At 36.0% G+C, this 14593-nt stretch overlaps 1 protein-coding gene across 1 annotated transcript; it reads right to left on the bottom strand.

The window, feature by feature from the left end:
• Positions 1-10806: 10806 nt before the first annotated feature.
• LOC138337370 (uncharacterized) lies at positions 10807-11357 on the bottom strand. Its single transcript, XM_069287280.1, has 2 exons — positions 11157-11357; positions 10807-11055 (listed from the first exon to the last, which is right to left on the bottom strand). The coding sequence occupies exons 1-2, from the start codon at positions 11355-11357 to the stop codon at positions 10807-10809; spliced, it is 450 nt and encodes a 149-aa protein (XP_069143381.1).
• Positions 11358-14593: the final 3236 nt, after the last annotated feature.

Below are 14593 nucleotides of genomic sequence, written 5' to 3'. Positions count from 1 at the left end.
TCAAATGCTAATATTATTCTTTCCAAGATGTTTTAAAAAACGTTATGCCTAAAGTTATGTTATAAGGTTAGCTAAAAAGATATCCATGAAATCATAATTTGAGTGAATGTTTGGCTTATGTCAATAAAATGACTAACAAAAACATTGTTTAAAATTTAAATGGGAATTGGCTACAATGTTATATCTAAATAACTAAAAGATTGTCTAATAAATAATGTATCCCAAATGGAGCATGATTGAATGAAACTTTTGCTTATGCCAACAAAACAGTTATGAAATCTATAGCCAATTGCTTATGCCAATACTAATCTTAAGCCAATAAATTGGCTAACACTACATTGTCAAGCAAGTTATAGAAAATTGGACAAAATATTATATTAAATAACTAAAAGATTGGCTAATGTATAATGTATAAAAACTTAAGCGTGTTGAACCTGAAAATTGGCTTATTCCATCAATTATGGTTATGAAATCTATGCCCAATTATTTATGCCAATACTAATTGTATGCCAATAAAATGGATAAAGATGCATTGTCTAAAAGTGATGCATGTAAATGGCTATAATATTATGTTAAATAATTACAAGATTGGCTAATGGTTCATAAATATTAAATTTAGATATGAACATACGTAAAATTGGCACATGCCAACAAAAATGGTTAAGTAGTTAAATATTCAAAGGTTGAGGCAAATATTAATTATATGCCAATCTTGTGTAGTTAGAGTATCGAATGATAATATAAGAAGTTCTAAACTAATTCAATGAACCCATAATCAAGGGCATGCCACTCATTGGGAGAACTCCCAACATGCTCTAAAAGAATGACATATGAACTCATGAAACTCATTAAATGAAGTGCTCATCATCCATAAACGATGATATGAATCTACTACACTAAAGTAAGTAAGTAACGTGAGTTATAACATAATTAAAGGGGTCTAAATTAATTAAGTTACCAGAATGGAGTGTTAAAGGAAGTAAGACAAGTCCACTTACACCTAAGATACTATGTTAAAAGAATACTCACGTATGAAGGTGTTAGAATGTGTGAGACCAGTCTCATTAACACCAAAGGATGATATGTAAGGAAAATTCACATTTTATCAATGTAAAGTAAGGATGATAAGTCATCAATAGAGTAAGTAAATCTCAATCTAGAATCAAGCCTCCATAATGCTTGAGTAAACACTAAAAGATAAAGAAGAAATGAACTTTCACGTAATGAGGTGAGTAATTATGTTAATCTATGATACTAATGAAAATGGTGACAACATGATAAGAGACTAATATTAATTGTGAGACAAGTCTCAACCAAGTCTAAGTAAAGTTAACTAAAACTACTCACCTAAGAGAGTGTTGAATATCAAGAGACAAGACTCAATCATACTCTATATGTAAGTGTAAGGACAATTCACACTTAATACTAATGATGAGATGATAAATCATCCAATGAGAAATGATGCCCTCATGCTAGAAGCCAACTTCTATGATGTGTGAGATGAATTTAATGAAAGTTTATACGAAGCACCGATAGGCTAGCTATGAGTCGCGATTCCTTCTTTCGGGAAGGCAGAGATTCATGTAAATCTCATGAGATGAGACTGTCCAGAGGCGGGTATAGGTTTCTTTATATCTCCTTGTCTTTGAACCTATGCATCCAACATAGGGTTCTAGCAGGATTCAATTACCTATATACGCTAGCATGTTTTGGTTTCACCTTGGCCAGTGACTCCACCTCTTTTCGGTGTGGGGAAGACACCGGATTTCATGATGCTCACATGATATATGTCGGTTAAGGTTGTAGTTCCTCAAAGTATGAATGATAATGAAATGAATGACACCGAAGGCGTTTGTGCAAGACAATCAAGAGGTGAAATCAAATTCAAGTAATGACATTAGGTCATTCTTGGTTATTGCACTTCATGATCCCGATGAGAGTCTTAAACTTAATCATAGGTATAGCTGGTGTTTACATCAACCTATGAATGAATGAAATAAATAATGTGAAGTAAGAATGAACTAATGAAGCAAACTCTGTGTTTGCTAAAGAAGGCCCTCGGTTTTAGGTCCCATATATTGGGCCCTCACTTGAGGTATCTCAATGCTACATCAACGATTCCAAAGTCCGTGTGTGTGAAATGTATAATATATAAAACATGGAAGTAATGAAATTAATGGCATGATCAATAGAGAATTGCTTATGAAAGTTAATGAATATATAGTGTAAAGAATGACTCACTATAAGGTAGGGAAATCATTCATTAGTGCTTGGATTACTTACATCAGTTGATTGTGGGTATGGGACTAAAATTAATCATTTCACTTGTAAGAAAAACATATGACCAAAGGAATTACTTAACTACACAACAATATGAAGAAAACGGCTTAAAAATAATCTAAGTGTACAAAGAGGAGCTCTCGGCCTAAGAGGATCAAAAATCTCAAATCTTCTCCCGAGTTGTTTTAAAATTATGTTGATGATGCTAATGTCTTTTAATCATATAAAAAATGATTTGTGTGCTTTGAATGAATTAAAATACATCATATTCATACCACAATTCACAACTAACGATTTAGGAAAGTCTAGTGACTAGGCTTTCCAGAATTAGCATGTTGTTTAGGAAGAGCTTTGTTTGATCATGCATAGCCTTATGTGTATGTGTGCATAAACCCATAATAAGTACATGTGGTATGATAACCCCTACTATTAACTATTTTATAGATGCAGGTTAAGGGACAAATTGATGACTCTTGAAATGGTTTGGACATTAGCGTTTCTCCAAACCATTTGGTAGGTCCACTTGATTTCGAGGATGCTACAACTTTAGTCTAGCCTTAGTTTTAGGAAAAGCTAGTGGATGTTGTCCCTAGCGTTTCTTTCGTACTTTTATTTCAAACTTTTTAAATAAGGCCGTGTTTGGCAAATGTATTTATGATATATTCTTATTCTGTTTCGAATTGACTCTTATGATAGATGGTTGTTACATTTATGTTGAGCTTAATATATGATGAATTCATGAAATAACTATATGAAGTCTATGTATTATTCATATGTTTAAAAGTTATAAATTTTCCGCTAAAATTAACCATATGAATGTGATGAATGCAAGATGAGTCTTATTTGCGAACTTTGAATGGTCAACGAAGTCGGTTGCGATCCGAATTCCAGAATCCGGGTCGTGACACACCACTTGTACTATGTATGAGACCATATGCACACATATCTTGAAATAATGCTAAGAAAAGTGACATTTAATAAAGTATGAAATTTTTATTAAAAACCTTTATTCACATTCAACAAGACCATACCAACCAATAGTCATAGGCATGTACATCACAAGAACCACAACATCAAGTATGATCAAGTGAACATGCATATAATATAATTGAATACATAGCCAAATAACTCTATCATCAAATCATATTAGCAACAAGCATGAATAAGAGTACATTTCAATATTACTAAAGTAAGACAATTACCCATGAACCCCAATAAAGTCAATAAGTGCAATAACCAAGCAAAGCCCATAAGTGACACCAATCAACATGAAGTATCAACAATGTTCAAGTTCACCACATACATATCATGTAGGGTTAAACAAATTCAAACATAAGAACATCCTCTTAGAATTCACCTCAAGGCTAACTAGTGCAATGTTTAGATAGAGTCCCATACCCATACCTAAACTAAGCTAACCCCTTAGGTCATCCTTGTTAGAGTCCATTCTTTTAATTCATTTTTACCTTTTTGGGAAAATCTTGCCCTATTCGTCATAGAGCACATGAAACAATGTGGAATTCGGTGTCATGGAACCCTACACCGAAAGAAGGTGGACTACTTGCCAAGGTATTATGAAAACATGAACATAACAACTTCGTGGATCCACTAGATAGTATTTCTATGGGGGCAACATAGTTCAGGAGCTAGGAGATATGGTTGGTACCCTCTTTATGCTACATGCATTGTAGTTTCCAATCTCAAGAGTACATTTGTGATCCTACCTTCCGTATGAGGGAAAGGACACTCCTCACTCTAGTTCACTCGGTGCTAAGCTAAATTCTCTTTTTGAAATGTCTTTTGTATTTATTAATTATTATAGCATAATGAAGGTCATAGGGTCTAATACCTTGCAAATTCATTATCATTAGCTCATTAGGAATTGAATGAGAATATAGTTTCATGGCAACCCTCATATGTGAGATTAGCATAACATCATCATCATGTCATAATAAGGCACATAGGTACTTCATAACAAACCTTATATCATTCCATCTTAAGCATAATCTCATAATCACATAATCAAGACATTTCAATCCATCATCATACCAACACCAACTTAGGAAAATTTAAATTCATGCTTCGATTGAACAACATCATCAATCACAAGCCATCATAATTGAAGTAAGGGTTAGGATCATAAAGACTTACTCAATCTCCTTTAATAACCATCATCATGATATTACCATCAAACAACCAATTACATCTAACAATAGGTGTAGTAAAATAAATCAATAGTTTTTGAGACAAGAACTAGGTCAATTGCATCATCACTATCCCAATTAACCTCTAGTCAGGGTTAGAGGTTCATCATGGACTCATCAAGAATTAGAATAGATAAAACAAGTCTAATGATCAATTCGTTCTTCAATTCCCATCAATTCATGACCACGATCCAAGATTTGGGAAATTTGGGGAATGGAACATAACAAATACGAAATTGCATTAATTAACATAAAGTAATCAACAATCTACTCAATTAGTAATAGGAAATCACAATTCATCATCAATTTGAAGTTTAGAAGAAAACCCATTAGAATTGGAAAACCCATGGAATTGGGTAATTTAGAAATCAACTCTGAGAGGATCTCTTGGGGAAAGAAATCCCAGGATTGAAGAACCCATACCTTAATGAAGATTAATCCATGAAATTGAAGTGAAATCCTAGAGAAATTGACCTTCTTCCTCGAGTTTTGTTCCTTCTTCAATGGAGGATTTGGGGAGAGAGAAAGTAGAGAGAAGTAAGAGCTTTTGGTTTTTTTTTTGGGAATTTGGGTTTGGGTGAGTGAAATGACCCTTAGTCTATATATAATCACCTCCTAAATTATCCAAAACACCCCTCCCTTATATTAGTCTTTTTGTGAAGTCTAAATGTCAAAAATGCAATTTTATCGAATCTAGGAAGTGACTCTGCGTCGCGGGTCCAAGACACATTTTATTTCCTAAAAATAAATTTTGGGACTGTGAGGTCTGTCTTGGCTGCGCTTCGCGCTGCAGCCCGCTGATTCTTGACTTTCGCAGGCTGCTTTTGCAGCCTGCCCACCCATGTTGGGGTCCTCCTCCAAGACCCTTTGGGTTTTCCTTGGGGCGTAGTTATTGGACGTTTAGACACTTCATACTAAAATCTACCTAAATTAATTATTTTCCAGGTTTTTGACTTCATCCGACCTTCCGAAACTATCCCCAAATATAGCGAAGTCAACTAGTTCAATTCGGCTAGTTTTCGAACGTCATGGACGTTTGTTGACGTGTTGGCTCTAAAACTTCTTGGATGACTTCTAAACATTATTTTAGGTCATATAAAGTTATATAAACCTTCAGATACTCATGTTATACTCTATATTAGGTCTTCATTTTTTGGAGTATTACATTATCCTCCCCTTTGGAACATTCGTCCCGAAATAACACTAAGCTTTTAAAAGAGAAAGGATAGACTAAAGACTAGAAGCCCAACCAACAATATAAAACTTCATAGTGAGTGAAAACTCAAATAAACATAAAAATATGACATTTGCACAATGACTCAAAACATCAATTTCAACACATAAGGCTTAACATCACAACATGAGGAATTTCTTTCTCACAATAACAACATGAGCTCAACATACTTTACATGAGTCAATTGTGCCAAAGTTAAACTTACCAACATGCTATATATCATTTCATAAAGACTCACCGTATAAAAAAGAACAACATAACTCAAAATAGGCAAACTTGCAAAATTTCCAAGTTGAAAGCACATTTTGCTCTAAGTCATTGTAACAACACCAAAATGCACATTTTTGCAAGATTTCACTAAAAATCAAGGAAACTTCAATTCTTGTAATTATTTTTATTGTTAATAAGAACAAATAACCTTAGTTATCAAATTGATGAGGTTAAAGGGACTTCATGTTGGCCTCGACCTCCCATGTTGCACCCTCAACTAGGTGATTCTTCCATAACACCTTTATGGAAGCCACATCTTTGTTCCTTAACTTTTCTACTTTCCTGTCAAGGATTTGAAACGGAACCTCCTCATATGAGAGGTTATCCTTCACACAAACACCATCAATAGGAAGAATAGGCTTGGGATCACCAATAAACTTCTTAAGCATAGAAACATGAAAAATCGGATGAAACGAAGCCAATTCACTAGGCAACCTTAGATCATATGCAACTGATATACCTTGGTTTCACGGTATAATTAATACTTTTTCCTTAAGTTTAGTGTGTCTGAAAGTCTTTTTGTGCTAATTTTTATATAAGTTTCTCTTTGTTTTGCAGGAAATCTGTCCAAAGCTTAATGCGGAGATGTTGAGCGAAAAATGCAGAAGAGACCACCTACGGAGCTTATGACGGTCCGTCGTGCTTCTGACAGTCCGTAGGTGGCAGCGTAGTGCAGATGCTGAAGGAAGATGGGGAAGTCTGACCAAATATGGGGTTACGAAGCTTGTGACCGTCCATCTATGACGGTCCGTCCTGCAGGTTCGTCATGAAGTTCAGAGAAGTGATCCCAGTACCCAGATTTCAAGAGTTGATGTTTTTTGGAACGAAGACCCTCAACGGACCGTTGTGCCTATGACGGTCCGTCATACTTGCCGTTGAGGGTGGTGAAGAGAGCAACAGAAGAAACTGCATAAGTATGGGACGACGGAGTCCATGACGGTCCGTCGTGACCACGACGATCCGTCGCGTGGTCCGTCGACCAAGCCGCGTTTTGGAAGATTTCCAGCAAATAGAGTCCTTGTTTAATTAGGTTTTTATTTTTTATAAATAGTTCGAAAAACCTCGTTTTTGAGGTTAGACTCTTAAATTGTTAAACTCTGTATTGGTAAACATTGTATTGTGAGATTTTTGATAATCATTAGACTTTTTGTGAGATTATTGATTACTTTGAGATTCTTGCAAGTGAATATTGGTGATTAATCAAACAAACTTTCGGATTTTACTCTTTCTCATTGAAGTAAGTACGTGAATTCTTATTTAATATATTTGAATATTGTGAATATGACTATGAGTAACTAAACTCCATAACTAGTGTTGTGGGAACCATAGGAAAATAATGAGATAAAACCTAACTAAAATAACAATTCTAGAATAGTGTCTTGCATGTATTAATAATTCTTTCGCTTAGAAGTCTTTTTAACGGACGACCAACGTTAGAACTCGCCTTAATGCTGCTTGCCAGACCAAGGAGCTAGATAATAGGAAAAGATTTACTAACATAGATTTAGTGTATACTATCTAATAGGATAGTATTGATTGATACGAGGTAATAACTTAGTCAAATATCGAATACGATGCTTAATATGAGGTAAGGATAAAGGTTAGGATAGCAACACACGTAGCCGGACCAAGGTGCGGAGTGAGGTTTTCTAGATGCCGGACCAAGGATTTAGAAATACATAACTTATCACTTTGTATGCAAGATACTAGGAAAGAATTGTTATAGTTAGAATTATCAAGTTATGATCTTATAGGGAACACGTAAACCCTAGTTACTTTGATTAATTGATTAAAATCCAACATTCAAAGCTGTTAAGTGTCTCTTTCAAGTTCATTAGTTATTTTCACTCATTTAGAAATAGAAACCCCCCTTTTATTGTTTTTACTTTCGCAAGGAAGTCATTGACCAAACAATAGTAATAACAGGTTGAAGTTAAGTATAGACTATTTTCATCGTGGGAATGATCCCAACCTCACTAGTTGTGTTATTTACTTGACACGACCGCTTTACTTCTTATTTGAGAAGTAAGTTTGAGCGTATCAGCAACCTTACCAACCCTTTGCAAGATTCCATAGGGACCCACATAACGAGCACTCAACTTCTCTTTCTTGCCAAATCTAAACACCCTTTCAATAGGTAAATTTTAAAATACACCTTATTACCTTCTTTCAAACTCTGAGTCCCTTCTCCTATGATCAGCATAAGACTTTTGCCGACTACATGCCATTTGCAAGCGATTCCTTATAATATGAACTTTCTCCAAAGTCCTATAAATCAAATTGGGACCAAAAAGTGAAGACTCACCCACTTCAAATCATTCAATAGGAGACCTACACCTTCTACCATACAAGTCTTCATAAAGAGCCATAAATATGGATGAATGGTAGCTATTAATGTAAGCAAACTCCATCAAAGGCAAATGTTTATTCTAATTTCCCAAAATCAATGACACAAGCTCTATGAATATCCTCAAGGGTTTGAATAGTACACTCCGCTTGACCATCCGTTTGAGGAAACAAGCGGTACTAAGCTTCACCTTAGTACCCAACTCTTCTTGGATTGCTCTCCAAAATCTAGATGTGAATTGTGCACCTCGATCCGATATGATGGATAATGAAATACCATGGAGACATACAATCTAATCTATGAAGATCGTTGCATAATCTTCCGCCAAATATGTAGACCATACGAGAATTAAATGAGCAGATTTGGTCAACGTATCCACATCCACCCATATAATGTCATATTGCTTTCATGTCCGAGGAAAACCTACAACAGAATCCATATCGATGTCTTCCCACTTCCAAGTAGGAACTTTAATCTATTGAAGTAAACCACCCGACTTTTGGTGTTCGACTTTGATTTGTTAGCGAGTTGGACAAGGTTGATCAAGGTGATGTTTGGACTTCACCTCAACCACCAAGGATGACTCGGAGTTATGATGGACCATAAAACCACCATTCGGAAAATCTTCCAACCTAATACCCAATCTAGCCAACCTATGAACATCTTTTACTAGGTATTTTTTGGCTTCCTCTACATGAGACACACTACCCATGGACAAACGACTTAAAACATCCTCTACCACATTGGCCTTGCCGGGGTGATAGAGAAAACTTATGTCATAGTCTTTCAATAATTTGAACCACCTTCTTTTTTAGAGATTCAACTCATTTTGAGTAAACACATATTGGAGGCTCTTGTGGTCGGTATATACATAGACATGAATACCATAGAAGTAATTCCTCCATATTTTCAAGGCAAATACCACGGGAGCTAAATCAAGATCATTGGTTGGATAATTCCTCTCATACACCTTAAGTTGTCTAGAAGCATAGGCTACTAGTTTTCCATGTTGCATAATCACAAACACTAAACCCACTCGGGATGCATCACAATACACAATGAAGACCTTTGCACCCTCCGGTAAGGTCAACACCGGAGCGAAAGTAAGCCTATCTTTTAAGATTTGGAAGATTCTCTCACATGACTCCGACCATTCAAATTTCATACTCTTTTGGGTAAATGTAGTCAAAGAAGATGTAATGGACGCAAAACCATCCACAAACCTCTGATAATAACCTGCTAGACCCAAGAAACTCCTAATGTCAGTTGGAGACAATGATATAGGACAATTCTTGACCACCTCATTTTCCTTGGACCAACTTCGACTCCCTCACTAGGTATGATATGATCAAGAAACGCAGTGACCTCAACCAAAACTCACATTTGCTATACTTGGATAATAGTTGATTCTCGTTAAGCACTTGTAACACCACCCTCAAACGGTCCATGTGTTCACCCTCATTTTTTGAATATTCCAAGATGTCGTCAATGAAAACAATGACAAATGAATCTAGGTAACTTCAAAACACCCTATTCATGAGATCCATAAATGCCACTGGGGAATTCGTGAGACCAAAGGACATTACTAAGAACTCATAGTGACCATATCTAGTTCGAAATACCATTTTTGGTATATCCTCACCTCTCACCCTAAGATGGTGATATCCATATCTGAAGTCAATGTTTTAAAAGTAATTTTCCCCATGGAGTTGATCAAATAAGTCGTCAATATGAGGGAGAGAATATTTGTTATTAATAGTGACTTTATTTAGTTGGCGATAATCGATTTTCATTCTAAGGTAACCATCCTTCTTATTCACAAACAAAACCAGGAGAACCCCCTGGAGAAATACTAGGTCTAATGAAGCCTTTGTCTAGTACATCTTTCAGGAGCCTTCTACTCTTTCAATTCGGCCGAAGCCATCCGATAAGGAGGAAATTAAAATGGGATTTGTATTCGGAAACAAGTCGACACCAAAATCAATTTCCCGTTCGGGAGGAATACCAAGAAGATCATTAGGAAAGACCTCCGAAAATTACCTCACTACGGGGACCGACTCTATGGAAGTAATTTCAGAGACTAAATCTTGAACTCTTACTATATGGTGTAAACACCCTTTAGCGATCATTTTACAAGCCTTAAGACAAGATATTATACAAACTCTAAGAATAGAATTTCCCCCTTCCACTCTAAAACGGGCTCTTTTGGAAAATTAAACTTCACCACCTTATTCTACAATCTATATAGACAACACAAGCATGAAACAAATCCATACCCAAAATGACATCAAATCAATAATATCAAGTTCTACTAGTTCAACATAAGAAACTCTATTGGGCAACATTATAGGACAATTTCTGTACACTCTTTTTGCAACAACTGACTCTCCCACCGGGGTAGACACTATAAAAGGTTTATGCAAGATATTGGGTAAAATGTCAACTTTTTTAGCTACTAGAGGGGTAACAAATCATAAAGTAGCACCGAGATCAAGTAAGACATAAAAATCAATAGTGAAGACTTTCAAAATACCAGACACAACGTCGGGAGAAGTCTCTTGCTCACCCCTAGAGCGGAGAGCATAAAAGTTGTTCTTCTTCGGAGCCTCATTTGAACAAGTTACTTGAGTTTGACCGTTACCCTTGCGTTGAACCCTCACATTATGGAAATCCCTAACTTTGTGCCCTCTTTTACCACAACCAAAACAATTATCCGATCCCTTAAGAGAATTACCATAGTGCTTCATGCCACACTTTCCACAAGTTGGCTTTTCGGTTGGTGAACTAGTACCTTTCATTTTTTAGGTCTAGGGTTAGACACCTTATCATCCATAGCCTTAGGAAACTTAGAAGGAACTTGATTATAAACCCTTTTCTTGAACCTAGGCTTGTCTTGTATCTCAAGCCTTCCCTTTGAAGAACCTCCATCAAAAGATCTTGCCCTCTTGGCATCTCTACTCTTCCTATTAGACCTTGCCTCTTCCACTTTTTGATCATGAACCATGAAACGAGAAATTTTCATATTGTAATGTAGCATAGTCATAATGACATTCCTCTTGCAAGTCATCCAACACTCCCGTCACAAAGCCATGCATTTCATCTCTATGGTCAGAAACAAAAGAAGGAGCATAATTTGATAATTGAGTATTTCAAGGTGTATTCAAGAACACTCATACCTCCTTGGCGAAGGTTGATGAACTCCACCACTTTAGCTTCCCTCTTCTTCCTAGCAAAGAATATCTCAAGAAAAGCCTTCTTGAACACATCACAAGTCACCGGTGCACTCCTTAACAGCCTATTGTCCCTCCATTGGACATACCAAGTTTGGGCCACACCTTTGAGTTGGTAAGTGGACAACTATCCTTCTCTTTAATAGTCAACCCCATAACATAAAGGATATTGTGGATTTCATAAATGGACTCATGGGGGTCTTGTTCAACCTTGAACCCATAGAAAGTAAAGGGATTCATCCTAGTGAAATACCTTATACGGAAGGCCATAGTAGAAATTTGTTGGTTTGCTTAGGATACAACCTCTAATTAGGTTGGGCCGCCATGACTTGGAATTGAGTAGTGGCGGCTTGTGATTGGGTATTAATGGCTTGGGCTATTTGGAGAAAAGCATCCCTTATGTCACCATCCGTTAAAGGAGGGTGATTCACCGAGGCTTGGTCATTATTCACATCTTCGTCAATAGGAGGAACTTGATCAGCACGGGGAGGAACTCCCGCATTGACAATCTCTTCTTCAGTGTTCGTGCCGCATTGCTTTAAGTATTCATTGCCTATAAGTATTAAATGCTAAAAGCACATTGAGTTAACACTCTAAAGGCACGATATTGGACTTCAAAGAAAGCGAGAGTTTCCTAGGAATCATATAGATTCCTATTCATAAGTGTGGTGCGCTTCACAATTATGAATACGAATCCACATAGACGTGTTTGAGAGAGACATCGACTCAAAGATATTTAATCTCATGCTTTTATAACAAGTTCGTCACATTCAAGAATACCCCTTTGACGTAACTGGCGTCGTCGTCCTTTTTGAGAAGTAAGACTAGCCTCTTAGCTTAGATCATTACCTTCATAGGTAAAAATAGCGGACATTTAAAACTTTTAATTAAATCTACTCAGAGGTTTACATAGACCTCTTTCTACATACACATAGTGCATATATATCGAGTATACATAGACCCTTCGTATAGGAAGATTACTTAGTCTTCTACTTTTATTGTACATAAATATATAAAATATAAGATAACATAGTCAGAATAGTTGTCTCATCTCATAACCATCTAATAAGAGTGTATGAACTTGGGCATAGCCCATACATCAAGGTAAGAATGCCTCACATGGGCTATACAATATTTCATACTAAATAGAAAATAAAGAAATATAGAAGTCTTAAACTCAAAAAAACTCCATTAGGTAGATCGTGACATCGACCTCGAAAAGTAAGGACCTACCCTACTAAAATGATCAAGAGATCAAAGTCTTCTTCAAGTCGTTCTCAAAATAACTTCAACGAGCGAAACCTAAAATGTTGGAGAAAAGGGAGAAATGGGGTTAGTACACTAGTTGTACTAAATATGAGACCATATGCACACATATCTTGAAATCATGCTAAGAAAAGGGACATTTCATAAACTATGCATTTTTATTAAAAACCTTTATGCACAATTAACAAGACCATAGCAACCAATAGTCATAGGCATGTAATCACAAGAACCACAAAATCAAGTCTAGTCAAGTCAACATGCATATCAATAATTAAAGACATAGTCAAATAACTCTATCATCATTATATTAGCAACAATCATGAATAAGAGTACATTTGAACATCACTAAAGCCAGACAATTACCCATGAACCCCCATCAAGTCAACATGTACAATGACCAAGCAAAGCCCCATATCCTTAATCAATTAACCAAACAAGAATCATGACCAACATCCTACTTCAAATAACATAGCATTTAAGTGTACAGAGCATCACACATTAACAATATAGACCAACACAAATTCATATGTGACACCAATCAACATGAGGTATCAACAATATGCAAGTTCACCATATACATATAATGTAGCGTTATAAACATATTCATACATAAGAACATCCTCCTAGGACTCCCCTCAAGGATAACTAGTGCAATGTTTAGGTAGAGTCCCATACCCCTACCTAAACTAAGATACTCCCCTTAGGTCTTCCTAGTTAGAGTCCATTCCTTTAATTCATTTTACCTTTTGGGAACATCTTGCCTTAACTGCCATACGCCACATGAGCTAGTGTGGAATCCAGTGTCATAAAACCCTACACCGAAGGAAGGCGGGCTACGTGCCAAGGTAGTACCAAAACATAAAACATAGAAACTACGTGGATCCACTAGCTAGTATTCCTACGGGGGAAGCATAGTTCAATAACTACGAGATATAGTTGGGACCCTCTTTATGCTACATGTATTGTAGTCTCCAATCTCAAGATTACATTAGTGAACCTACCTTCCCTATGTGGTAAAGGACACTCCTCACTCTAGATAACTCGGTGATAAGATAGAGTCCCTTTTTGAAATATCTTTAATGTCTTTATTAATCATTATAGCTTAATGAAGGTCATAGGGTCTAATCCTTTGTATAGTCATTGTCATTAGCTCATTTGAAATTGTATCAGAATATCCTTTCATGGCAACCCTTATATGTGAGATTAGCATAATATCATCACCATGTCACAATAAGGAACATATGTACTTATTAACCAACCTTATACCATTTCATATTAAACATAATCTCACAATAACATAATCAAGACATTTCAATTCATCATCACACAAAAAGCCACTTAGGCTAATTATAAGTCATGCTTCAATTGAACTATATCATCAATCTCAAGCCGTCATAATTGAAGTAAGGGTTAGGATCATAAGACTTACTAAATCTCCTTCAATAGACATCATTATGTTATTACCATCAACCAACCAATTACATCCAACAATAGGTGTAGTAACATCAATCAATCGTAATTAATACACGAACTAGGTCAATTGCATCATCACTATCCAAATTAAAATCAATTCATAACATAGGGTTAGGGGAATTAGGGTACATCATGGATTCATCAAGAATTTCATTCAATTTCAACAATAACTTACCCTAGTCTAATAGATAAAACAAGTCTAATAATCAATTTATTCTTCAATTCCCATCAATTCATGATCAAGATCCAAGATTTGGGAAATTTGGGGAATGGAACATGAGCAATACAA

Source organism: Solanum lycopersicum, chromosome 7, assembly GCF_036512215.1.
Source record: "Solanum lycopersicum chromosome 7, SLM_r2.1".
Lineage (NCBI taxonomy): Eukaryota > Viridiplantae > Streptophyta > Magnoliopsida > Solanales > Solanaceae > Solanum > Solanum lycopersicum.
The sequence above is the reverse complement of the archived record's forward strand: the minus strand, read 5'-3'. Positions and strand labels throughout refer to the sequence as shown.